At 42.1% G+C, this 26,807-nt stretch overlaps 2 protein-coding genes and 1 long non-coding RNA gene across 7 annotated transcripts; 2 read left to right on the top strand and 1 right to left on the bottom strand.

Moving 5' to 3' along the window:
• Positions 1–1,452: 1,452 nt before the first annotated feature.
• On the top strand, positions 1,453–20,211 carry LOC129841486 (zinc finger protein 358-like). 5 transcript variants are annotated; one of them, XM_055909770.1, is made up of 7 exons: positions 1,458–1,977; positions 2,337–2,461; positions 5,626–5,823; positions 13,506–13,617; positions 14,678–14,802; positions 17,877–18,022; positions 19,666–20,211. In XM_055909770.1, exons 1-7 carry the CDS (start codon positions 1,695–1,697, stop codon positions 19,706–19,708), a joined length of 1,032 nt encoding a protein of 343 aa, XP_055765745.1. In that variant the 5' UTR covers positions 1,458–1,694; the 3' UTR covers positions 19,709–20,211. The 5 variants fall into 5 exon arrangements, with proteins under 5 accessions (XP_055765742.1, XP_055765744.1, XP_055765745.1 ...); XM_055909771.1 differs by having other exon boundaries at positions 1,459–1,977; positions 17,877–20,211; XM_055909768.1 differs by lacking the exons at positions 17,877–18,022; positions 19,666–20,211 and having other exon boundaries at positions 1,459–1,977; positions 14,678–17,571.
• LOC129841487 (uncharacterized) lies at positions 15,502–21,392 on the bottom strand. Its single transcript, XR_008757336.1, has 3 exons — positions 21,303–21,392; positions 20,052–20,174; positions 15,502–15,590 (listed from the first exon to the last, which is right to left on the bottom strand). It is a non-coding gene; the product is annotated as an uncharacterized LOC129841487 (long non-coding RNA).
• Positions 21,378–26,477, top strand: LOC129841485 (zinc finger protein 473-like). Its single transcript, XM_055909766.1, has 6 exons — positions 21,378–21,660; positions 22,047–22,177; positions 22,396–22,587; positions 24,371–24,520; positions 24,863–24,974; positions 25,120–26,477. The coding sequence occupies exons 1-6, from the start codon at positions 21,378–21,380 to the stop codon at positions 26,085–26,087; spliced, it is 1,836 nt and encodes a 611-aa protein (XP_055765741.1). The 3' UTR covers positions 26,088–26,477.
• The last annotated feature ends 330 nt before the right edge of the window (positions 26,478–26,807 follow it).

Genomic DNA, 26,807 nt, shown 5'->3' with positions numbered 1-26,807 from the left:
GGAGAAACTGAACCTCTGAAACAGCTGGCCACAAATCATGGCCCCAGATCAGGACCCTGAATCAGGAGCCGTCGCTGTTCCTTCCCGAGTCGGAACCAGGAATGACCCACTAGGGACAGAGACTCCACCACACAGAACACAACCAGTGGACAGATGGACTGAACAACAGTCCTGATGGTCATCAGAGAGACAGAGGCTCCAGTCAGGGATCCAGTCGGCAGCCCAGACCCTTCTCTTCACAGTCTCAGTGCAGAGATGGAGCAGGGCCTGGGGCTGATAGAGAGACCTTCCTGTTCCTATGATACAACCACCACAGTATCCATGATCACCCTTGGCTTCAGCCTTCACAGGGAGTGATGGAAGACAACCCTGGTGGTAATCTGTCTTCATGGTCTCATTTAATGCCTGGTGACTGGGTTCATAGAAGGTCTGGACCTGGGTCTAGCCTTCCTCAGTTACCCCACGGATACAGACATGGTCACGATGGGGGTTCACCATGAGAGGTACCTAGCCTATAAGAAAATAAAGGAGAGCCGCTAGTAGCTCAGATGCAAAAATATTTATGTCCAACCTTTCGACAGACATGCTGTCTTCATCAGGGTATCTAGCCTATAACACAGCACACAATCCCAACAACACCCAAACAATGGCTAGAGGTCAAAGAGGGAGCTCAAACACTAGCCACCTGAGGGTGGTGGCTCCTGCTTCTACCGCCTCTGTCATTGGGTCACAATGTGGGAGGCTGAGCATTAGGACTGACGCTGACAAGCCGTACGCCTGCACTACATGTGGGAAGTGTTTCGCTGAAACAAACTATGTGAAGGAGCACCAGACCGTTCACACCAAGGAGAGGCCCTTCTGCAACGTAGAACGGCTCTTGTAACAGGCGGTAGAAGCAGGAGCCACAAACCTCAGGTGGTTAGTATTTGAGCTCCCTCCTGGACCTCTAGCCATTGTTTGGGTGTTGTTGGGATTGTGTGCTGTGTTATGGGCTTTAAAAGGGTATTAAAAAAGAGATATAATTGATATTCATGCTCCACGAGGTGAGGCCAAATGTAAGATTAGAGCAATTATGATAGATGTGGGGCAGAAGAGGTGGGACTCAGAACCCAAGGCCCAGCATTTATATGCCCGCCAAAGGTGGACCAAGATTCAAGGGTCTGATTATGAAGGAAGAGGTGGTGGTTGCGTTTAGGACATTGTACATCGAACTCGTCATTATGTCTGGTTGACAAGCATGAAAATGGTTTGTGTACAGAGTGTATGGTTGATGAAGCAGTGACGCATGTGTTGATGGATTGTTGTAAGTACAGGGCTCTTTTTATTTTCTTAGTAATACAGGATTCGATAGGAAGGTTTCGTTTCTCTTAATGTTCGTTTCTTTATTCGTTTAGTCTATTCATTTAGCTGTGCTTGACTACACATTCCAGTACAGTAGAGGCGGCATGCACCTCTAACGTTTGAGGACCGCCGTAATATTATAGAAGAAGAAGTAAACGGAAGTCAAGCGACCAAATACAAATTCCACGTTAGCGTTCTTGTTTAGACGTTTAACAACACCCTAGACTGAAATAAATACTATTTGAACTACATCGCATTACATACTTACCTCAGGTAGTGTTTAATTCGCGTTGGAGACGGGACTTGGTTGATAGATGTTATCTAGGTAACGCTAGCTAGCTGCTTAGCTAACAATGGCTAACTGTATGGTTTTTCACACTCAAATAGCCTCCGTCATGGAGGTGCTAGCTAATGCAGCCGTGGCAGAAATCTGTAAACTCGTAGACGACGACTATGCAGTGTTTCGTTTGGAAATAACTCAAAGCCAGAAAGAAAACAGTGCATTGCGGAGGAAACTACAGCTACTGGAACTGAAGGTGGCACGGGAGCGGGCAGAGAGGACAATACGAGAGCGCGTCCTCGCCAGTCGTCCCAGTAGTGTCAAGATCGTTGACCGATACAGAGGAATGGCAAGAGGTACGTTTTGCAGAAGGCAGAGACTGCGCGGCCTGTCGACGTTCATATTTCAATGCCTGTCGCCCCATTCCCTTCTGCACATGTGTTAGAATTGGGTCTTGTTAAGCAGGATAGTAACACTTGCGCGAAGACACTGTCATATTCTAACCAGATTCTTGATTTACTGCCTTTCCTATTATCTACTCAATGAAAGCAATGTGATGCATGTTACATAATAATACATCGATCAGTAAATAGTATATCAAGAATTTGATTAGTTATCTTACATCCTTGTAAATTCTAGACGATGTTTGATAAATATACCGTTGAGCATTGACAGTAGCTAACCTACGCCTATTTTCTCCCTACCTCACACTCAGGTGGACATCTCACTGGAGGCCACAGGAGCTTTGGGAAGCCAGCGGGTCACAATACATGGAGCGATGGCCAACCAATCACTGACGAGGGCACTGGAACCTCAATTCAGAACATTATTGTGATAGAGGTCAGTGTAATAGAGAGCAATATTAAAGGCGTATTTTTGTAGGCACAAACGGAGGCTATGGCTCGTTGGCCAAAGCTTATGGGGCAATTATTATTGGTTCTTTTTTATAAATGCCGAAAATAAGGTCTGGTAAACGCAGGCTTAGGAGATCTTATACATTGTGTTATATGAAAATCATCAGCTAACATAACTTTGTGAATTTTGAAGCATTTATGTAATCAAAACAAGTGAAAAGATGTGCTAACACGTAAAAAATAAAACTACATCAGATTTAGCTTACCTTATCAAACGGACCCAAAGTTAATGTATTACAACATCGTTCTCAAAACGATAACCTTCCCGCTGTAGAGATATGGTTGCAGCCTGAAGAAAAATAATATACCATCCTTGCGTTTTCGTTCGATCTGGTAAAAGCCAGATGTGGGCAAATTCTTAGGTCGTAAACGATTATAGGAAGTCTTGGCTTGTTCAGTGTGACGGTTTAGGTCGGCCGATTAAGTACTAGTACGTGCGTTCGTAGACTCTGACAAAGTTTTGTCAGGTTTAGAAATGTTTAGCCTTTGTCGTGTAGAGTGGCTGGTGTTAAGAGCTGATCCGGTGGACTGGCCCATAAGAACACCATATAATAGTTTGATTTAAACGGTTACATGCTTTGCAAGAAGAACGATTTCCCTAATAATCTTTTTCATGACACATCTGAAATCAGGCTACCTGGTGCGATTCTGTGCATTTATCAAAATCCCCAATCAAAATAAACATTCTACCACAGCATCCATGTTATTTTGGGTAAGCCTATTTGATTCTGAGTTCGGACATATAAAGTTTGTACGTGAAAACTATTTCTAAAATGCATTCTTTTCTGAACTCACTTCACTAGTACATACGCATAGAGTGAGACTTGCGCTGCTGGTGCAGGCACATGCGTAGATCAAATACACCGCTGTAGTCGCAGAATGTGACGACCGAAATTATCCATATTATACAATCTGGCCAGGTTAATATCAAGATGTTGGTAACATGTAGGTCCGTTTTTGGGCTGCATTCCAAAAATTCAGCCGCACAAATGTACGTAGAGTTACGTAGAAAGCTAAAAAAGCTAACTAGAATGTTGGTGGATTGTAGCTTAGACTAGTTTACGTAGTCGGCGTAGAGATGTAAAAAAACACACACAAAAAAAACGGATTTATGTTGTAGTTACATTTTTATGACCGTTAGGGACTCGTTAGCAACTTACATATTTTGAGCACATAAAGGCTTCATAATATCAGTAAGTTAACATTACATTTATCTCATAGAACAAAACCTATAAGATCTCCGAAGCCTTGTGTTAACCTCAGGTCTTACTTTTGGCTTATACCCCAAACCTGATGATTTCCCCCCAGAGGAATGCCCAACGAACCAGAGGTAGAAAATGCTAACTCATACAATTTTGGGGGGACTACAAGCTGGCGAGCTCAATAGTATTGCATAAAAAACAGTCTCTTCAGTCACTCCCTAATCTTTTTAACTGATGCGAAGTGAGATTTCACTTGGAACTAACTTCAACTTTAACAATAATGTTTACTCTCTCTTTCATGTAGGCTATTTTTGCTTTGATTTAATCAGCAGCTCTATTTTCCAATGTGTGCTGTTATTCATTAATCTGTGTTGGATGCGGTCTCTCCCGATCTGCAAATGTGAGTTGCGGTTGTTAACAAATGCTATTTGTTGATTATTAGGAGGACAGTAATACTTCTGGCATTTCTGGAAAGCTCCAACTCTCCGCTTTAAGGAAACCACTTATTTACCCCCATGACAGTTATGATGGGGAGAAAAATCAGAGCTGTAAATTGTTTACCCTGTAGCCAAGGCTTTATAGTATATGGTTAAGTATGGCTGGCATTGGTTACAATATGGCACAAAATCACTGTTGCCAGCTAAGGTATAAGAGGGGATAGTAGAACTAGATGTACAAGGCTATCTGAATGTACACATGATGGAAGTTAGACTTTGCCTAAATATTTTATTATTTAATAGAAAATAATGCACTGACTTACTTGACTAAAATGTCTGTGAATAAGGAAGTGGAAGCTATTATGAGCATGATGGAAGTTAAGTTAGAGGTTTGTATGACCTGTTCAGTAAAACAAAATAACTACAATGATTAAAATGATTGTGACTATAGCTAGACTAAAATTGTCCAAAGTTGTAGTCAACTGATAATAACTAAAACTAAGAAGGATGAAATTACTAAAATGGGTATTTTAGTCATAAAAACTCAATCTAAAATAGGTGACAAAATGAACACTGCAGCCATCGATCTCTGTGCTCCCCAAAGAGTCACCCTTCAGCCTAGTAGGTTAACCTAGATGTTTGACGAAATCACCATTTCAGTAGTTCATCAAAGTAGAGAAGCCATACTTTTAAGACTGCTAAATAAAAACGTTCAATCAATGAACTTATTGTCATGTAGAGATACCTAAGCAACTACATTCTTTCTCATGTCTCTCTATCGCTCTTCTCCATGTCTGTCTGCAATGAGAACAGGCAGATGAAGATGCAATTGATTCTGGTCATTGTAGTTAATTACCACATTTTCTATGCTTAACTATGATGAGTTGGGCAACATATCCCAGAGAGAGATCTCTCTTGAAAAACGGCACGTTGAGAGCAACAACAAACCAACAACAAACTAAATGGAATTCAAATAATTGAGTCCATTAATTAGTTATTTAAAAACCAACATTTCGGTAAATAACTCAGCATCACAACAAGCTCTTATTTAATCTGAATAAATGATGACCAAACTACAACTGAGATTTACCAATTAGAAACAATTTGAATATCAAACTCACAAAAATGATAATTATACAATTACTAATTGTGATGGTAATTGTGATTGTAGCCATTTGGAGAACCAGGAAGAAAAAAAATAATTATGACGGTGATACCACCACACATAATATAATTGAAAAGCCCAGACTGTCTTCTCAAAGGTACAACATGACCTGACACAGGTCCTGACACATGTATGACCTTAATTAGAGATACAGATCAAAAAGGAATGTCCATTAGAGAAGGCAAATTAAGGAGGATAGGGGATAGGGGAGCTTGTGAGACTTCTCTACGACGTTGTTATCCAATTCAAGTCATGTACCAATAATAAGCTCCTCTCTTCTTGTCAGTCTGTAGATGCAGATGCTGCAGGGCCCGGAGGATCGCCTCTGGTCAAGCAGGAGAAGTCTGAAGGAGAGGAGGACCCAAGGCACAACAGAGACATCCAAACTGGAGCAGCGGCTGGCGCAGCAGCAGCGCCCACTATAGCCACGGAGGAACCCACCACCGCTCCAGCGCAGCCCAGGACCCGGCACAGCATCACGGAGGTCAGTGGAACGCCGAACGCCGTCCTCAAGTCAGAGACAGACACGGAGACATTAACTGTAACACGCAGGCTCTTACCCACAGAATCTGACCACAGATCAGACCCAGAGAGACTGGGGCTGGGGAGAATGGGCTGTCCTCCTGCTCCCAGTTCAGATTACTTACCAGTATTTCACCAGACCCAGAGGACAGTTCATTCCCGTGGAGATGGTGAAGGAGACACATTAGACACTGGCAGTGATGATCTGTCTTCCTCTTACGCTACAGAGATGGAACCTGGCAACATATCCTTGGGTTTAGAGACACAGACTGATCTGTCTAGAGGGTACTGGAACCAGTACAGTAGTAGTGTGTACTCTGAAGGGTGCCTAGATAAGAAAGGGGAGGGTCTGGTCATAGATGTGAAAGTGGAGGGTGATGCCCCTCCCATATGGAATGCAGATAGTCACCTAGGAGATGGACACTCACAGGGCAGAGAATTCTTAGATTACAGGGGAAGCATAGAGACAAATCCAAATGTCGCAACCCACTCCCCTTTACACGCGTTCAGGGATCGCGACCCAAAGTCCACGTCGATGGGGCTTTCTGATTCACACGGCCCCGTCCTTTTCGATCAGGTATTGAACTCAAACGACAGGGCTAGAGCCCAGGCTCGGGCAGGAGGAGAAACATCAGGCAATACTAAAGAGAAACGGTTCCTCTGCATGTTCTGTAACAAAGGCTTCAGCTGTCCCCAGAAGGTGGAGAGGCACCAGAGGATCCACACAGGTGAGAAACCCTACAGCTGCCCCCAATGTGAGAAAAGGTTCTCCCGCCAGGACCACTTGAAGTTGCACCAGAAGGTCCACACAGGGGAGAAACCCTATAGCTGCCCCCAGTGTCACATGCGCTTTACCCAGGCTGGCAACCTGAAGATGCACCTGAAGGTCCACACGGGAGAGAGGCCATTCGCCTGTACGCACTGCGGGAAGAAGTTCTCAGAGAGGAGATACCTCAGGATACACCAGCAGAAAAACCATTCCACTCTAACTTAGAAAGTAACCATTTCAATCGATAGCTTCTGGCGTTTAGATCAAACCCTGCATTAAAGACAAATATTAATTAACATTGTTGTCAACAGAAATTATGCATTTGGAATAACCAGAGTAACAGATTTCAGTGTTGAATATTCCTGGGCAGAATATTGCATCCAGACATTGTGATATACACTGAATGTATAAAACATTAGGAACACCTTCTCTTTCTATGACAGACTGACCAGGTGAATCCAGGTGAAAGCTATGATCCCTTATTGATGTCACCTGTTAAATCAACTTCAGTCTGTAAATGAAGGGGAGGAAGCAGGTTAAAGAAGGATTTTAAAGCCTTGAGACAATTGAGACATGGATAGTGTATGTGTGCCAATTAGAGGGTGACTAAGCAAGACAGACTAAAGTGCCTTTGAATGGGGTATGGTAGTAGGTGCCAGGCGTACTGGTTTGAGTGTGTCAAGAACCGCAATGCTGCTGGGTGTTTCACTCAACAGTTTCCTGTGTGTATCAAGAATGGTCCACCACCCAAAGGACATCCAGCCAACTTGACACAACTTTGGAAGCATTGGAGTCAACATGGGCCAGCATCTCTGTGGAACGCTTTCGACATCTTGTTGAGTCCATGTCCTGACGAATTGAGGCTGTTCTGGGTGCAACTCAGTATTAGGAAAGTGTTCCTTATGTTTTGTACACATAAGGCACATCCACACCTGAAAAGTCTGTTTCATAATGTGTTTGTACTGTGTAGGATATATGATGTTCACAAATTAACCCAAAACACTTTTAATGAGAAAATGAATAGTTTCTTTGTGTATGTGTGGTTTTCATATGGTATATTTAACACTTGTTTATGTTTAACCCCTTCCACCCGTGGAAATTGGTCAATATGGATAGGGCCAAATTGACATTTCTAACAGAAGAACTATTAAAAGCATATGCATTACCATGGTAGAAATTGAAGGAGAACACTTTAGAGTTGATGGGGAAATTATTCGACCAAAGGTGAAGACACAACAGTTCACCTGACAAGACTGAATCCAAACATTACACTGTTGATTTTATGTGCATTGGACATTTACTGTACTTTTCATGGCGTTTGTCAATAACAAAATCTGAAAATACTCTGGAAACATTCAGTAACATAATATGAATACTCATTGTAATTTTGGAGTAGGAGCAAGATAAGTAACAAAAATGGTTTGAGTGAGAGGTCTAACTGGTTTTAAAGAAGTGTGCATTGTTCTGAAGTAATTTCAATGCACTTTTATGACATTATGGCTTATTTGAGCTCTGCTAGCATTGCCATTGAGGAACTGAAGCAAGCACACTTGCAGTTTTTTGTTTGGAACACAACCCTGCGTCCCCACCATCACACAATTTGAGACCTTGGGACTATAAAGGTTCTCACATTTTGGTCAAAAATGTGTTATTCACATAGTTGCTCTTTAGGTGGTCCTTCACATGTGTGATGTCAGAATTGTGATAAAGAAAAGGTGATATCTTCGCAAACATCTTTGAATCACACAATGATGTGCTGTCAATAAAACATCATTGTATGTATGATGATTCACTTATTGAACCATGAAAGACACAAAAAAACAGTTCTGGGATTTATGAAAAATAATCCAAACATTTTGCAGATAGAACCTTAGGGCCAAGTCATTGATTATTCATATCATAGGTTCTGGTCCTCTTGTTCAATTATTTACTTAGGCTTTTTCAGAAGAATGGCCATAATTTAAGCTGTTTACAAATAAATACAGGTGCCTTAGAGCATGTTTAACTTCGGGATCGGTGTCCTGTCTACGGGACGATTGAGCTAACGTAGGCTCATGAGATTGTAAGTGACAAAACATTTCCCCCAGGACATAGACATATCTGATATTGTCAGAAAGCTTAAATTCTTGTTCATCTAACTGCACTGTCCAAATTACAGTAGCTATTAAAGTGAAAGAATACCGTGCTATTGTTTGAGAGTGCACCATTTTGAACGAAGTTATTAATAAACAAATTAGGCACATTTGGGCAGTCTTGATACATTTTTAACAGAAATCAAATGGTTCATTGGATCAGTCTGAAACTTTGCACATACACTGCTGCCATTGAGTGGCCAAAATCTAAATTGCACCTGGGCTGGACTAATACATTATGGCCTTTGTCTTGCATTTCAAAGATGATGGTACAAAAAAATACAAAATAACTTTTTTCTTTTACCAGATCTATTGTGTTCCATTCCTTTAACATTTCCACAAACTTCAAAGTGTTTCCTTTTAAATGGTACCAAGAATATGCATATCCTTGCTTCAGGGCCTGAGCTACAGGCAGTTAGATTTGGGTATGTCATTTTAGGTGAAAATTGAAAAAAGGGGAGGATCTTTAAGAGGTTGTTAAGGCCCATTAGAGGCATTGCTGTTTTTCAATACGAAAACCTCCATGGAAGGGGTATTTCACAAAAATTGCAAAGTTACGAAATGTATTGAAAGTTTGACTGTAGTTTGATTGTGGGTGTCAGAGACCCAAAAAACATATCAGTTTCTCATCCAGAGCTAAGCTTTAGCTTTTGCTCGTTCTCCATAGGATATGGTGTATTTGTCACTTTAGTAAACTATCGCTTTAACAAAATGTGTGATGAACATGAATTCATATATTGATGGGATTAGAAAGAATGATATTCTCTTAATTTAGTCATTACATATATGTACTTTTCAAATGAAATATTTGTAACATGCTATGCCTGAACCCTGATAGAACCTTATGGCTCTGAAATGTCAATCTGTGAATGCACATAGAATGGAGTCATGAGTGTATTCAAGTGCGTGTTCCGCGGCTAATGTTCTTCACAGTATGACAAACAGGCTCATTGTGTTCAGGACAACCCAGGGTTTAACGCATGTCATCCTTGTAACGGTGGATCAAACATGGTGATCATAAACGTTGATACTCTAAATGACATGTTTTCAAAAATGGAAATGTGAAGTGCACATTTGGACACAGGTGTGTGGTTTGCTCGTATGACATCAGTGGTAGTTATTATAATCCTCAACGTCTCATCTTTCTGAACACATTGACTCAATTCCCAGCATCCCCCTCACTCAGACAACAACAACTGTGCTAAAGTAACCCAATTAACAGGTGGGATGGGGACATCTTGTCCCCATCCCACCTGTCCCCATCCCAGTGCTCAAGTTTATAACGGATGTCAGTCAAATCTCATATAGTGATGGGAAGCGGAGCTCTGACGTCATATATAGCATGTTACTGTACTGCATTCCAATTTAGGTGCTTATCAATGACAAAATCATGTATTTTCAACCCGTACACGGAATGACGGGCTGTGAGTGGAAAGGGTTAATAAACACAAAATGGGACTTTTCATTCTAAGACTTTCAGTGAGACTCTTAAGTATACATCACATCTGATCTCACCCTATTCTGCAAACACCTGACAGCGCTTTATAACCAATATACACTTACTAAATATACCTACACATACCCACACACTAACAAATACCTACTGTACTTGTCAAAATAGTTTAGTCAGGTTTGTCTGATTTTTTTTTTGTTTATCATAGCTGACTTGTTATTGCCCACATCATATTTATGTACACCATGATGGGTTTAACAACAATTAAGTAATTCTGTAACTACAGTGGGGATGGGTAAACACACCATGTTGAAAGTCCATGCCTTTCAATCACCAAACCATCAATACTGCATTATGTACATTTTTGGGCGACCCCACCAAATTCACATAGAAATGACAGTTATAGATCTGTCATTCTTATTGAAAGCAAGTCTAATAAGTGGTAGATCTTTTCTATGTGCACTAATTTTATGCTTCGCGTTCAAAAGTTAAATTTTTGCGTCTTTAACTTTCGGTTTTGTACACCAGCTGGAAATACTTTTCGGTTATTGACAAGATATTTCACAGCGGTTTAGATGGTACAACGATTCCCTACACTTAGATAGGGTTGGGCGGTATCCACATGTTCATATTGTCATACTGTCCTCTCAACCCAGGAAACAAACAAATAAAAGCCCATTGGGTGTCTATTACCAGAATTCTCACAAAATTGTCACAATTGATAGCGAATTTCCATGGAGGCTGATAACATATTTAGCTAACAAGCGCAAACGAAAATAAACGAATTGCAAAGACAGGCAATCCAGCTCATGAAGTTAAACATACCGATTTTTTTTGAGTTTGGACATTTACAAGTAAATGTGAATGAGAGACATTATGCAAATGAACAAAGTTTTGATACATACAGTACTGGCTCTCAAGCAGCATGTCTACAACTGTGTATGTGTGGCGTCTGTAACGGGCCTGCCTGCTATGAGAAGAGGGAAATGCAAGGAAATCAAGATAACAGTGGCATCTGTACAGATAACTAATCCAAATGGCTTTGACTTCTCAAACACGACAGAAAGCTAACACAATATGATGCCCCACCACCTTATTAAAACAGACACTGATTTAGCAAGTTAAACTAGGGGTCGTGTTAACGCAAAATGCAGTATTTTTTACGCAGGGAAAAAAACAACGCATAAGAAATATCTTGCTGCGTTTTGTTAACGCAGATCTAAAATGCTTCTTATTGTAATTTGTGCTCGGCATCAGAGCAATTTTGTACTTCAGTTGCAACTCCTCTTGAATGAGAACTCAGACTGATGTGTAGCTTTTTTTTTCTCCGGTACATTTCTTGGTGTAGCCAGCCTATTTTCGATGGTAAAATGCTAGATTCACTTTCAGCAAAATATTAAGACATGTAGCTAGCTACATTCTTTCTATGATAGGTCTAAACAGTAGAAAGATATTGGCCATACATCGTTTTTGGTAGAAAAAAAGTCAATTTAAAGTCTATTTACTTGTGTGGCTGCCAGTCAAATAGTGTTGCACTTCTGTTGTCATCTGATGAAAATTAAGCTATTTTCTGCCGAATGTCTTGCTCTAATGTATTTTCTGTTTAGAAAAACTATAATTGCACGTCCTTGATCACTCTCTTGATGCAACAAAAAAACTCCCAGTTACCTTTAAATATAAAACACGACCCATGTCAATACACAGCTGGACTTACCTGCTCCCGCTTTCTCCTGTTGCGCTATTTACAAACAAACACGTGACTGGCTCAACTGTGCTGGGGACCTAAGTAAGCTTCGTGTTGATGCCATGTTTTAATGAGCTGAAATAAAAGATCCCTGAAATTTTCCATATGCACAAAAAAACGTAATTCTCTCAAATGTGCATACATTTCTTTACATCCCTGTTAGTGAGCATTTCTCCCTTGCCAAGATATTCCATCCACCTGACAGGTGTGGCATATCAATAAGCTGATTAAACAGCATGTTCATTACACAGGTGCACCTTGTGCTGGGGACAAAAGGCCACTCTTAAATGTGATTGCAGGAATGTCCATTAGAGCTGTTGCCAGAGAATTTAATGTTAATTTCTCTACTATTAGCCACCTCCATTTGAGAAAATTTGCCATTACGTCCAACCGGCCTCACAACCGCAGACCATGTGTAACCACGCCAGCCCAGGACCTCCACATCTGGCTTCTTCACCTGAAGGATCGTCTGAGACCAGCCACCTGGACAACTGATGAAACTGTGTTTGCACCAGTGTTTCTGCAAAAACTGTCAAACCGTTTCAGGGAAGCTCATCTGCTCATCGTCCTCACCAGGGTCTTAACCTGACTGCAGTTCGGCGACGTAACCGACTTCAGTGGGCAAATGCTCACCTTTGATGGCCACTGGCACGCTGGAGAAGTTTGCTCTTCACGCACGAATCCCGGTTTCAACTGTACTGGGCAGATGGCATCGTGTGGGCGAGCGGTTTGATGATGTCAACGTTCTGAACGGAGTGCCTCATGATAGTTATGGCGTGGGCAGGCATAAGCTACATACAATGAACACAATTGCACTTTATCAATGGCAATTTGAATGCACAGAGATGCCGTGACGAGATCCTGAGGTCCATTGTCGTGCCATTCATCCGCCTCCATCACCTCATGTTTCAGCATGATAATGCACGGCCCCATGTCTCAAGGATCTGTACACAGTTCCTGTTCTTAACCAGTTCTTCCATGGCCTGCATACTCACCAGACATGTCACCCATTTAGCATGGTTGTCATGCTCTGGATCGACGTGTATGAAAATGTGTTCCAGTTCCCGCCAATATCCAGCAACTTTGCACAGCCATTGAAGAAGAGTGGGACAACATTCCACAGGCCACAATCAACAGCCTGATCAATTCTATGTGAAGGAGATGTCGCGCTGTACGAGGCAAATGGTGGTCACACCAGATACTGACTGGTTTTCTTATCCATGCCCCTACATGTTTTTAAGGTATCTGTGACCAACATATGCATATCTGTATTACCAGCCATGTGAAATCCATAGATTAGGGCCTAATGAATTTGTTTCAATTGACTGATTTCCTTATTTGAACTGTAACAACGTAAAATCTTTGAAATTGTTCCATGTTGCGTTTTTATATTTTTGTTCAGTGTACATTTGTATAGTATCAAATCAACTAACATGTGTGCGTAGTACTCATAGCAATCCCTCATTGCCCAATCAGAAGATGCTCATAGCAGGGTGCTCATATCAGATGTCTTGATCCAACATCCTCTCATCTGTATCTCTTACAGTCAGTAGACAAGGAGGATGGGAAGCCTGATCTGCTGCTGGTCAAAGAGGAGACGATAGAAGACGGACCAGAGAGCATTGACCTGCTGAGTGGACTAAAGATGGGGGAGCAAGGTGAGGGAGACATACATATAACCTACATACAGTAATAGATATTCAATGGGAATAGTGGCTATTATTTTGTAACATTTTTTTCTTGATTCATAAAATGAAGTTAATAAAACATGTTTACATACAAAAACACACATTATAATGAATGAACATGACCAGGGCCTGATTTCCCTATAGCGATGGAACTTAGGCTTACAAGTTTTTTTTACAGATGCATCTTTCTTACAACGTCCTAAAATGTAACATGCGTTTCCCAAAACCCCACGCAGAGAGAACGTTCGCTAAGTGCGTTGTTGAGGCATGTGTCGATACTGATAGGATCGAAAAAGAAAGGCAGCGCTGCTGTCGGATCAGCGTTCTCCCTTTCCAATCTTACCTTTAACATTTGAATTATTCCACAATACTGACGACGGATCAGCTCCTAGAGATAGTATCAACTATGGCTACAAATATTGAGGTGGCTTATTCTAATGCGTACCCTATAATAATGCACTAGATCAAGGTTTGGAACATCGTTGCGCACATGTTACACATCATGAAATATATTGAGGCAAAAATGACAGACAGTAGCATACAAATAGCTAAATAAAACTAAACATTCAAAATACAGTTCTCTGTAGCCTATAGGCCTACTGTATCTATTTTAATACTGTCATCTGGGTTTTCATTTGAAGCATCTTTATATCCTTCGCTTGTTATGCAAAGAAATGAGCAACTTTGTATTTGTAGTTTTGTAGTCACGGTCACATTCGTTCTGAAGTTATTGGCTGTCACAGAAAGACCGATAAACATCTTGATTCTGTGTATAAAGTGATGTGGATGGGCAAAAAAAGCGACGTACTTAGCTGTTCTACGAGTGGTCTGAGGCAGTCGTTAAATAACGAGCGTTTTCAAGAGCAACTTTAGTAATGATGGTTTCGGGAAACAGATTAACGATGCTCATACGAAGGTTTTAACGATGAACGTAGCCTTAAGATGCTTTTGGGAAACCGGGTCCAGGTAACTAACTCAAAAAAACTCTCTGCCATGTTTTTAAAGTCTATTTTCTAAACGCTTCCTGCAGGTGGTTGGCAGGAGGATAACAGAGAAGACTGGTCGGCCATCTTGGATTCCCAGACCCAGACGGGTGCCAAGGGCCCAGTGGATGACATCACTGAGCAGGCCCGGACCAGAGGCGACATAGTGGAGGTCAGTGGATGGGACAGCATCTTCAACACTGGACTGGGGAACAACACTGTTTACCACAACCAGAAACAGACAGTCGAACACAAAACAACAACCAAACATAGTCTCCATGACAACAGACTGGCTGAGACCAGGGCGAGGCGTAGATTTTGTCTGCAGGGACAGGGAGATGTCGGTATGCAGCGGGAGAGAACAGACACAGACTCTGCGAGTGATTCTCCGTCCTGCTCCTATAGTTGTGATTCAGAGAGACTGACGGCGCCTCAGGTTAACCCCCTAACAGGTGCTGCCTTCAGCCTGCCTTCTATAGGATCTATAAACTGGAACATGGACCCTCCGACAACACAGACACTCCCTGGTCTTCGTCCTCCTCACACTCTCCTAATGTTAAACCAGACCTCGGACAATGCCAAAACACTAAATGGCTACACAAGCCCATTGACAAATGATGGTAATAGAGACGGAATCAGTAAAGGTGTCAGCACCAAAGAGAAGTGCTTCCCGTCTTCGTTCTGTGGGAAAGTCTTCAGTTTCCCCGAACAGGTGGAGCTCCACCAGAGGATGCATACAGGGGGGAAACCTTTCGGCTGCCACCTGTGCCGGGTCAGTTTTTCAGACTCGTCCAACCTGAAGAGGCACCTGAGGGTCCACACAGGGGAGAAACCATACAGCTGCCCCCAGTGTGAGAAGAGGTTCTCCCGCCAGCACAATATGAAGATGCACCTGAAGGTCCATACGGGATAGATGTCGTTCGCCTGTACCGCAGGAAGAGGTTCTCAGAGAGGAGCTACCTGAGGACACAACAGAAAATGCACACAGCGCATGTATAGTAATATGTACAGTGCTTTCAGAAGGTTTTCACACCCCTTGATTTTTCCACATTTTGTTGTTACAGCCTGTATTTAAAATTGATTACATTTAGATTTTTTGGTCACTGGCCTACACACAATATCCCATAGTTTCAAAGTGTAATTATGTTTTTAGAAATGTTTACAAATTAATAAAAAATGAAAAGCTGAAATATCTTGAGTAAGTATTCAACCCCTTTGTTATGGCAAGCCTAAATAAGGTCAGGAGTAAACATGTGCTTAACAAGTCTCATAATAAATTTCATGGACTCACTCTGTGTGCAATGTTAGTGTTTAACATCATTTTTTATGGCTACCTCATCTCTACCCCACACATACAATTATCTTTAAGGTCCTTCAATTGAGCAGTGAATTTCAAACAGATTCAACCACAAAGACTAGGGAGGTTTTCCAATGCTTCGCAAAGAAGGGCACCTATTGGTATATGGGTACAAATAAAAAAAGCAGACATTGAATATCCTTCTGAGCATGGTGAAGTTATGAATTACACATTGAATGATGTATCAATACACCCAGTCACTACAAAGATACAGGCGTCCTTCCTAACTCAGTTTCCGGAGAGGAAGGAAACCACTCTTGGATTTCACCATGAGGCCAATGGTGACTTTAAAATAGTTAGAGTTTAATGGTTGTGATGTGAGAACTGAGGATGGATCAACAACATTGTATTTACTCCACAATACTAACCTGACTGACAGAGTGAAAAGAAGGAAGCCTAAACATTCCAAAACATACATACTGTTTTCAAATAAATTGACAAAGCAATTAACTTTTTGTCTTGAAAACGAAGTGTTATGTTTGGGGCAAATCCAATAAAACACATTACTGAGTACCACTCTCTATATTTTCAAGCATAGTGCTGGCTACATCATGTTATGGGTATGCTTGTAATTGTTAAGGAACGGGGAGTTTTTCAGGATAAAAAAAGAAACGTAATGGAGCTAAGCACAGGCAAAATCCTAGAGGAAAACCTGGTTCAGTCTGCTTTCCACCAGACACTTGGAGATTAATTCACATTTCACTAGGACAATAACCTAAAACACAAGGCCAAATCTACACTGGAGTTGCTTACCAAGAAAAAAATAAATGTTCCTGAGTGGCCGAGTTACAGTTTTGACTTAAATCTGCTTAAATCTATGGCAAGACCTGAAAATGGTTGTCTCGCAATGATCAACAATCAATTTGACAGAGCTTGAAGAATAAAAAAATTATAATAATGGGCAAATGTTGCACAATCCAGGTGTGGAAAGCTCTTAGAGACTTACCCAGAAAAACTCACAGCTGTAATCGCTGCCAAAAGTAATTCTAACATGTATTGACTCAGGGGGTTGAATACTTATATAATGTAGAAACAGTATATTAGTGTTTTCTAATTATTTACTTTTTTACTGATGTTTGACAGTATTTTAAGTAGATCATTGACAAAAAATTACAAATCCATTTTAATCCCACTTTGTAACACAACAATGTGGAAAAATTCAAGGTGTGTGAATACTTTCTGAATCCACTGTAGTACTTTTTAGTTTGTAGTTATTTCTGTTGGTTTTGGATGTAGTAGGGAACTGGATGAGGTGAACTGAGGAAAGAATGAGTATGATGAGGCAGAGTAGATGATAAGGTGATGGTTGGTGGTGATGGTGTCTGTAAAAATGCTTCACTGATCAAAAGTGACAACCTGTCATGTTTGATGTTGCTGTTTTATGAGGAAGTGATAGTGCCTTAATTCATGTTTACTTGACATAAAGTAGTGAAGATGTGTGTAATGTTGAATCTTTTCAAAAACTATTCAAAAATGTTTTTGATCAAAGCGGTATTTACCTAAAAGGCAAGTGTTACCATACTAAGAAAAGTTACTACTTGTCATGTATTGTTTTGTACAATAAAAGTACTGTACACCAGGTTACGTGAATGTATGACCATTTTGTTTAAATCAAATACAAAATTGACTCTGTGCTGACTGACTTGGATATTTTTGTATCATTGCAGGGACTGCGTTTCCCTTATCTCAGTCGAACCTAAACATTATACTTAATTCCTGAATCAACACATATGGACATTTTTTATAATAAACTCCAATGACTCCATATTGTTAGGTACTTTAATCACATTGTTAGAGATGGGCCTTACTGTGGTTAACATTTTATAATATGTCATGTTCAGCAAAGACTTAGTACAGAAGAGCATATAAAGGTTTCTATTTGTTTTTAGGGCAGTGACAGGATCTCTGAAGTGGCTGGTGACAAACCATGGCCCTGGATCAGGAGTCATTGCTGTTCCTTCCCGAGTCAGAACCAGGACCCAACTACGAGATACAGAGACTCTCCACCACCACACAGAACACAACCAGTGGACAGGTAGACCGAACATCTTCAGTCTTGGTCATCATCAAAGGGGCAGAGGCTCCAGTCTGCAGAACAGACCCTTCTCTTCACAGTCTCAGTGCAGGGATGAAGCAGGGCCTGGGGCTGATAGAGATAGACCCTCCTGTTCCTATGATACAAACGCCACAATATCCATGATGATCAGAGCATGTCATCCTGGGAACCAGTGGCGAACCTTGAAGGCCTTCTAAGCCTTCAGAGAGGATATATAGATTGATTTGAATGTTTTTGTGAATAGGCTGCTTATTCTTTGACACTATTTGATGCTGTCTATCTGCCGTGTCTGTGTTTGACCAAAACCGCGCTCTCTTTTAGCCATGGAGTGCGCATGTATTACGGTCGCTGTCCTTTCAGCACCACGAGCCTCACTTTTGATGTGTCACTGTTGTTACTTTTGGTGATGGTGTGATAGTGGTGTTAGGCTACAGTAGGTTGTGTAAACAGTGGTTTTTGTTTTGTTGGTTGCATTATTTTATGCTGCATGTTACATTTGTGTCTGTGCTGTTTCTGTCTCTGTGTAAGCGGCAGCCCGAAGCGCAGCCAGGGCTGTTTGATTCATTCATAATGTCACCAAAATGTATTGCTCCTCCTTCGCTATAAAGTAAATGGTCCGGCTACAGAAGATACAATGTAGGCGTTTGGAAGATTTTTGCTCCCTCTGAAGGCTTAGGTCCTACAGTAACAGTTCGCTAGAAATAGTCCCTCCTGTTCCTATGATACGAACAAACAAAGTGAGAGACTACCCTGGTGGGAGTCTTTCAGTAAGTCTGTCTTCTCCTTCAGAGTCTTGTCAAATGCCTGGTGACTGGGTTCATAGAAAGCCTGGACCTGGGTCTAGCCTTTCTCAGTTACCTCATGGTTACCCCACCAATACAGATGGGTCAGGATGGGTGTCACCACGAGAAGTGGTGAAGACAGCACACAATCTAAACAATGGCTAGAGGAGGGAGCTCAAAGACTAACCACCTTAGTTAGGGTGTTGGCTCCTGTTTCTACCTCCTCCAGTGTCATTGGGTCACAAAGTGGGAGGGCGAGCGTTAGGACGGACGCAGTCAAGCAGTACGACTGCCCCACGTGTGGAAAGCACTTATCTAAGGCGAACTATGTGACGAAGCACCAGACCATTCACATCAAGGAGAGGCCCTTCAAGTGTAAGCTGTGTTACAAGAGCTTCTCATTCGTGAGTTACCTTATCAGACATATGAATGTCCACAACAGGGAGAAATTGTGGCTTGAGATGTACGCAGGGGAATGATTCTTTAGCTGATTATTTTATTATCATCCTGTGAAGTGTCCTGGGGTAAGAGTTGAATTTTTTTTGTATTACTAAGTCCCCCATTTGAGCATCTAGGTATGCAGTATGCTCACATTCTCACATGATACAGACTAGTATTTTGGTTCCTGGGACTGGAAGACTTCTCAGCGGAGGAGTTGCATCGAGTATTGTCACGAGCCGTACCACCCTCTCAGGCCCGAGCCTAAGAAGGGAGATATGGAGCTTTGAAGGACAGAAGAATTGGGAGTATTGTAAATGTATTATTTTTAGTTGTGTGGATTAAGTTTGTCTACAACACGTATGAATTTACTATTTACATTGTTTTTTCAACCCTGTTCAGTTGGTGGCGGCAATACACCTTTTTGGGATGTAATCCGCCATAAAACCCACAGAAGAAGAAGTTAAGATGGATGATGAGGAGGAAACCTGACTGACGACTGTGGCAAGTTTTGGGAGCATGGAGAGAACAGAGATAAATTGGGATAAGGAACAGAAGGTAGGTATTGGACAAAGGCCATCAGTGTGTCTGCTGCAAGCAGTACAGCGGATTTAGGCACGGCATGAGCGTGGTAAACGGAAAGACTTGGTTATGGATAGCAAGGAAGAAGTAGAAGAGCGAAGTGCAATGGGACGATGTGTGTTGAGGAAGAATGGTTCCAAGTACAAACCGTATTCTGCTGTCTGATGGCTCAGGAATTTTACCTGACGAGAGTGAGGATGAATTACCTCTGGTGGCAGGTGTGGTGAAGACCTCCAAGTCCAAGCAAAAGATGATTTGGGTGCAGTGGGAGTGACATTTTTGGAGAAAGTGGATCCCTGCCTTTTGGCTGATTCATATGTAGTCTCAGGCTGGGTAGAAAATAAATTGGTGTTAGCTCGAAATGGACTTGTGATGATTTTCTGTGTTTCTTCTGTCTGTGTTTCTTTGCGTTATGTGCCTAGGGAAAAGACTTGGATGACTTGCCTTTGAAAGGAGTGATTACTGGGTTGCTGTTAAGTGTTGAGGTTGAGCAACTAAAATGGAATATTCCCTGTGTCTGTGACGCCCGCCGTTTTGGTGCGAAGCAGACCCGGTGGCGAGCGTCGTGAAACTGATTAGAAACTGTCTGTCCTTTTGAGTTTTGAAGCAGTCTTTTCCTGATAGTCAAGTTGGGATACGTCAGTTATCCTGTGAGAGCTTTTGTGCCGAACCCACTAAGGTGTTTCAGAAGCCAAGCTTATGGTCATGTTGTAGGAGGGAGATTCCAAAATGTGAAAAGTGTGCAGGAGGGCATGGGACAAAGGAATGTGTAGTATAGGTGGAAAAAAACATTGTGTAAATTGTGGGTTGCCCATGTTGCTGGGGATCAGAAGAGCTTTTCAACCTGTGCAAGAGACAGGTTGAGGTTGCCAGGTAGAGCAGAGGATGATGGGTCAAGGGCCTTGGCCAATAGAGTGATACGAATGTATGCTTCAGTAAGATTGGCTTCTTAGCATTCATTGCCATGGTTATCAACTGTACCGCAGAAATGGAATGTAAATCACAGAAAATATATGTTGTGGTGGCAGCTGCTACGGTAAGTACTTGGATATACCAGGTTTTACTGGAGAAGAGTTACAAGGTCTGCTGAACGAAAGAGTCCCATCAACCCAAACAGTTAAAGTAGTGGAATTGGGTGGTGATTTTTATTTGTGTTATGAAATAGTGTTATATAGGTGCTGGGTTAGTTGGTGGTGTTTTTTTCTCCTCCCTTTTGCCCGTTGTTTATTTTTGTATCACAAAATGTAACGTGGCCGATCACACAGTAGGTGGCGGCATGCACAAATAAAATGTGCTTACACCATGATACCAAAGAAGAAGTAGAAAACGGAAGTGAACAGTAATCGTGCATGTTTTCAATTTCCACGTTAGCGGTTTTATTGTTGTAATTTAGACGTTTATTAACACCATGGAATTCAAAATATGACTAATTTAACTGTACAGCATCACATACTTACCGCAGGTGGTCTTTAATTCACGTTGGAGACAGGACTTGGTTGATAGAGCTACGTAACGCTTGCTAGTTGCTAACAATGGCTAACTGTATGGTTTTCCACACTCAAATAGCCTCCATCATGGAGGTGCTAGCGAATGCAGCCGTTGCAGAGATCTGTAAAGTCGTAGACAACGACTATGCAGTGTTTCGTTTGGAAATCTCTCAAAGCCAGAAAGAAAACAGGGGGTTGCGGAGGAAACTACAACTAATGGACTTGAAGGTGGCACGGGAGCGCGCAGAGAGAACAATACGAGAGCGCGTTCCCGCCAGTCGTCCCAGTAGTGTCAAGGTCGTCGACCGATACAGAGGAATGGCAAGAGGTACATTTCCCAGAAGGCAGAGGATGCGCGACTTGTCGTAGTTCATTTAATAGCTCAGTGCCTGTCGCTCCGTTACCTTCTGTACATGTGTTCAGATGTGTTAACCAGAATTGGGTCTTGGTCAATTTTTGGATAGCAAGCACTTGTGCAAAGACACTATCATATTCTAACCAGATTCTTTATTTACTGAATTTCCTATTATCTACTCAATAAAAACAATGTGAATACATGGAATACAATACGTTGATCAATAAATGGTATATCTAGAATTTAAGAAGTGTTACCTTACTTTTTGCCAATTGTAGACAGCGTCAATAGTGTACAATATAGCATTGAGCATTGACAGTAACTAACTTAACCACCACTTTTCCCCCAATCACTCTCAGGTGAAGGACATTTCACTGGAGGCCACAGGAGCTTTGTGAAGCCAGCGGGACACAATGCGTGGAGAGATGACCAACCCATAGCTATAGATGAGGGGAGTGGAACCTCAACCCAGCATGTTATTGTGATAGAGGTTAGTGTCATAGTGTAACATAAAAAATGAAAGTACATAGAGTGTGGCTAATTTATTTTAGAAAGGCTCCCCTTAGCCATTCATTTGCTTACATGGTCATCCTTAATTATCTGCCACATGGGAGCTCGTGAGACTTCCCTACGACATTGTTATTATATTATCTGATTGTTATCCAATTAAGCTAATGTACCGATAATAACCTAGTGTCTTCTTGTCAGTCTGCAGATGCAGAGGCGGCAGGTCCTGGAGGATCGTCTCTGGTCAAGCAGGAGAGGACTGAAGGAGACGACCCACAACACAGCAGAGACATCCAGACTGGAGCAGCGGCTGGAGTAGCACCCCGTGTAGCCACAGCAGACCTCGCCAACGCCACGGCGCCTCAGCACAGGACCCGATGCAGCATCACGGAGGTCAGTGGAACGCCGAACGCCGCCCTCAAGTCAGAGACTTTAACTGTAACACAAAGGCTCTTACACACAGGATCTGACCACAGGTCAAACCCAGAGAAACTGGGCTGTCCTCCTGCTCCCGGCTCAGAGTACTTTCTTTATGGTAGCCCGAGGACGGTTCATTCCCATCAGGACTCAGGTGATGTGTTAGAGACTGTCAATTATCCGTCTTGTTCTTACACTACAGAGATGGACCCTGGCAACATACCATTAGGTTTAGAGACACAGACTGATCTGTCTAGAGGGGACTGGAACCAGTACAGTAGTAGTCTATACGCTGAAGGGTGCCTAGATAAGAAAGAGGAGGTCATTGTCGTAGATGAGGTGACTGTGAAAGTTGAGGGCGATGCTCCTCTGATATGGAATGAGACTCACTTAGGAGAAGGACACTCACAAGGCAGATATTTCTTAGATTACAAGGAAAGCTTAGAGACTAATCCAGATGTTATGACCCACTCCCCTTTACACAAACTCAGGGATCACGAACCAGTGAACACATCGATTGGGCTTTCCGATCAGGTATTGAACTCAAACGACCAAAGGGCAAAGGCTCAGAGAGGGGGACCAAAATCAGGCGGTAGTAAAGTGAAACGGTTCCTCTGCATGTTCTGTAACAAAGACTTCAGCTGCATCCAGAAGGTGGAGATCCACCAGAGGGTCCACACAGGGGAGAAACCCTTCAGCTGCTCCCAGTGTCACATGCGATTCGCTGAGGCTGGCAACCTGAAGAGGCACCAGAGGGTCCACACAGGTGAGAAACCCTACAGCTGCCCACAGTGTCACATGCGTTTCGCCCAGTCTGGCAACCTGAAGATGCACATGAAGGTCCACACGGGTGAGAGGCCATTCGCCTGTACGCACTGTAGGAAGAGGTTCTCAGAAAGGAGCTACCTCAGGATACACCTGCAGAAAAAACATTCCACTCTAACATAGGAAGTAACCATTCCACTCGATCACTTCTGATGTTTAGATCAAACCCTGCATTAAAGTCAAAGATTCATTTTAATTGTTGTCAGTAGAAAATATCCACAGATGAATTTGGAATAATGAGAGTAACAGATTTCTGTGTTGAATATTCCTGGGTAGAATTTTTCCATCCAGACGTGTGATTTATAATGTATATATAAGCCTAAAGTTTGTTACATATTGTGTTTGTACTGTGTAGGCTATATGATGTTCACAAATGCCTATTTCATTACCTCCATTAAACTACTTAATTTCCCCCCCCCCCCCCCCCCCCCAAGACATTTTTCCTGAGAATATTATTGCAGTTCATCTAGTTCATGCAGATTTTTGTTGAGAATGTGTGGTTTTCATATGGCGTATTTAGAACTTGTTTATGTTTAATAAACACCAACATTTGACTTTTCATTCTAAGACTTTCATTGAAACTTTTCTTTAGTATACATCCATCTGAATACACCCTATTCTGCATACACCTTACTGCACGTAATACACTTACTAAATATACCTACACACTAACAAACACCTACTGTACCTGTCAAACTAGTTTAGTCAGGTTTGTCCGATGACTTGATTTATCATAGCTAACACATCTTTACGCACAACATATTTATGTCCGCCATGATGGGTTTAACATCAATGAAGTCATTTTGTAACTACAGTATAGGACTCAAACCTAGTGGGGATGGATAAACACTCCATGTTGAAAGTGTGTTTATTATCTGTGTGTATGTACCTGAGGGAGTGTATGTCTGTAATCTGTAACATCTCTCTTTTCCAGGAGGAGGAGGATCTGGAGGTGATGCTGGTGAAGGAGGAGGGTCTGGGGAACCCTGAGGGGACCATGGTCATGGAGGACAACCAGACTACACCTCCTGAACCCACAGAGGAACCATCTGAGCAGCACAGGACCACACACAGTCTCACTGAGGTGAGCCCACTGTAAACTATGGATTGAATGGTATTAGGTCAGAGCCCGTATCCACAAAGTCTCCAAAGTAGGAGTGCTGATCTAAGATCTATTTACCTTTTAGATCATAATGAGACCATGCAGACAAGTACAGACCTGATCCTCTATCAGCACTTTGACTCTTTGGGGATACGGGCCAAGGTCTTGATGAATTTTGTCTTAAGTGTGGGACCATGCCTTTCAATTATCACACCATTAAATAGTGTATAGTACTCATAGCAATCTCTCATTGCCCAATCAGAAGATTCTCCATAGAAGGGTGCTCATATCAGATCCAACATCCTCTCACTCTGTATATCTTAGTCAGTAGACATGGAGGATGGGAAGCCTGATCTGCTGCTAGTCAAAGAGGAGACAATAGAAGACGGACCAGAGAGCATTGATCTGCTGAGTGGACTAAAGATGGGGGAGCAAGGTAAGCGATAAATACATATAGCCTACAGCAACTTATTTTTACATACAAAAACACATAATGTATCAACTTCACCAGGTAATGGACAAAAAAAACTCCATATGTAGAGTTTTCTGCCATGTTTTTAAAGTCTAAAGTCTTCCTGCAGGTTGTTGGCTGGAGGCTAACAGTGGAGACTGGGTGGCCATCTTGGATTCCCAATCCCAGATGGGTGCAGACAAAGGCCCAGGGGACATCATCACTGAGCAGGTCAGGACCAGAGGTGACATAGTGGAGGTCAGTGGATGGGACAGCGTCCTCAACTCTGGGCTGGGGAACAACAATGTTAACCACAACCAGAAACAGACAATGGAACACAAAACAACAACTGAATTTAGTCTCCAAGACAACAGAATGTCTGAGACCAGGGCGAGGTGTAGATTTGGTCTGCGGGGACGTGGAGGCCAGTTTCGTATGCAGCAGGAACGAATAGGCACAGTCTCGACTAGCGAGGCTCCATCCTGCTCCTATAGTTGTGATTCAGAGAGATTGATGGCGCCTCAGCTTAACCCCCTAACAGATGCTTCCTTCAGCCTGCCTTCTATAGGATCTATCAACTGGAACATGGACCCTGCGACAACACAGACACTCCCTGGCCTCCGTCCTCCTCACACTATCCTAATGTTAAACCAGACATCAGACAATGCCAGTGCCTCAACACTAAATGGCTACATAAGCCCATTGACAAATGATAGTAGTAGTAACGCTGTCAGTAGCTCCGGTGGCAAAGAAAAGCGCTTCCTGTGTTCGTTCTGTGGGAAAGCCTTCAGTTTCCCCAAACAGGTGGAGATCCACCAGAGGATACACACGGAGGAGAAACTATTCGGCTGCCACCTGTGCCGGGCCAGTTTCTCCCACTCGTCCAAGCTGAAGAGACACCAGAGGGTCCACACAGGGGAGAAACCCTACAACTGCCCCCAGTGTGAGAAGAGGTTCTCCCACAAGCACCAGCTGAAGATGCACCTGAAGATGCACACGGGAGAGAGGCCATTCGCCTGTACACACTGTGGGAAGAGGTTCTCAGAAAGGAGCTACCTGAGAATACACCAGCAGAAAATGCACACGGGCCATGTATAGTATAGTGACATGTAATGTAGTACTAGTTAGTTTGTAGTTCATTCTGTTGGTTTTGGATGTAAAGGAAACTGACAAAAGAATAAGTATGATGAGTAGATGATATGGTGATGGTTGGTGTGATGGTGTCTGTAAACATGCTTCACTGATGAAGAGTGACCAACTTAGTCCCTTTTGGTTGATGCTGGTGTTTTATAGTGAGGTAAGGATAGTGCCTTGATTCATGTTTACTTGATATAAAATAGTGAAGCTGTTTTAATGTAATGAACCTTTTCCAAAGTATTCTAAAATAATTTATCAAAGCGAGGGTGGCAGATTTACAGAAAAGGTCAAGTGTTACCAGTAATTCTACTTGTCACGTATCGTTTTGTGCAATAAAAGTTCTGTACTTCACTATGTGAGTGTTTGACCATTTTATTGAAATTAAATATAAAATTGAGTCTGTGCTGACTGACTTGGTTATTGTTGTTGCAAGGGACTAAGTTTCCCTTCTCAGTCAAACCAAAACATTATACTTAATTCTTGAATCAACCAACATGGATTTTTTTAAATAAACTCCAATGGCTCCATATTATGTACTTGAATCACAGTGTTAGAGATGGGCTTGACTGTGGTTAACATTTTATAAAGTCATGTTTCTGTGTGAACAGTAAAGCGTTTCTTATATAAACCTTTATGCTTTTCTGTACAATCTTTGTCTGCAGTCCATCAAGGCCTGCTGAT

The sequence above is a fragment of the Salvelinus fontinalis genome, chromosome 42, assembly GCF_029448725.1.
Source record: "Salvelinus fontinalis isolate EN_2023a chromosome 42, ASM2944872v1, whole genome shotgun sequence".
Taxonomy (NCBI): domain Eukaryota; kingdom Metazoa; phylum Chordata; class Actinopteri; order Salmoniformes; family Salmonidae; genus Salvelinus; species Salvelinus fontinalis.
This window is presented reverse-complemented; position numbering and strand designations above follow the sequence as displayed.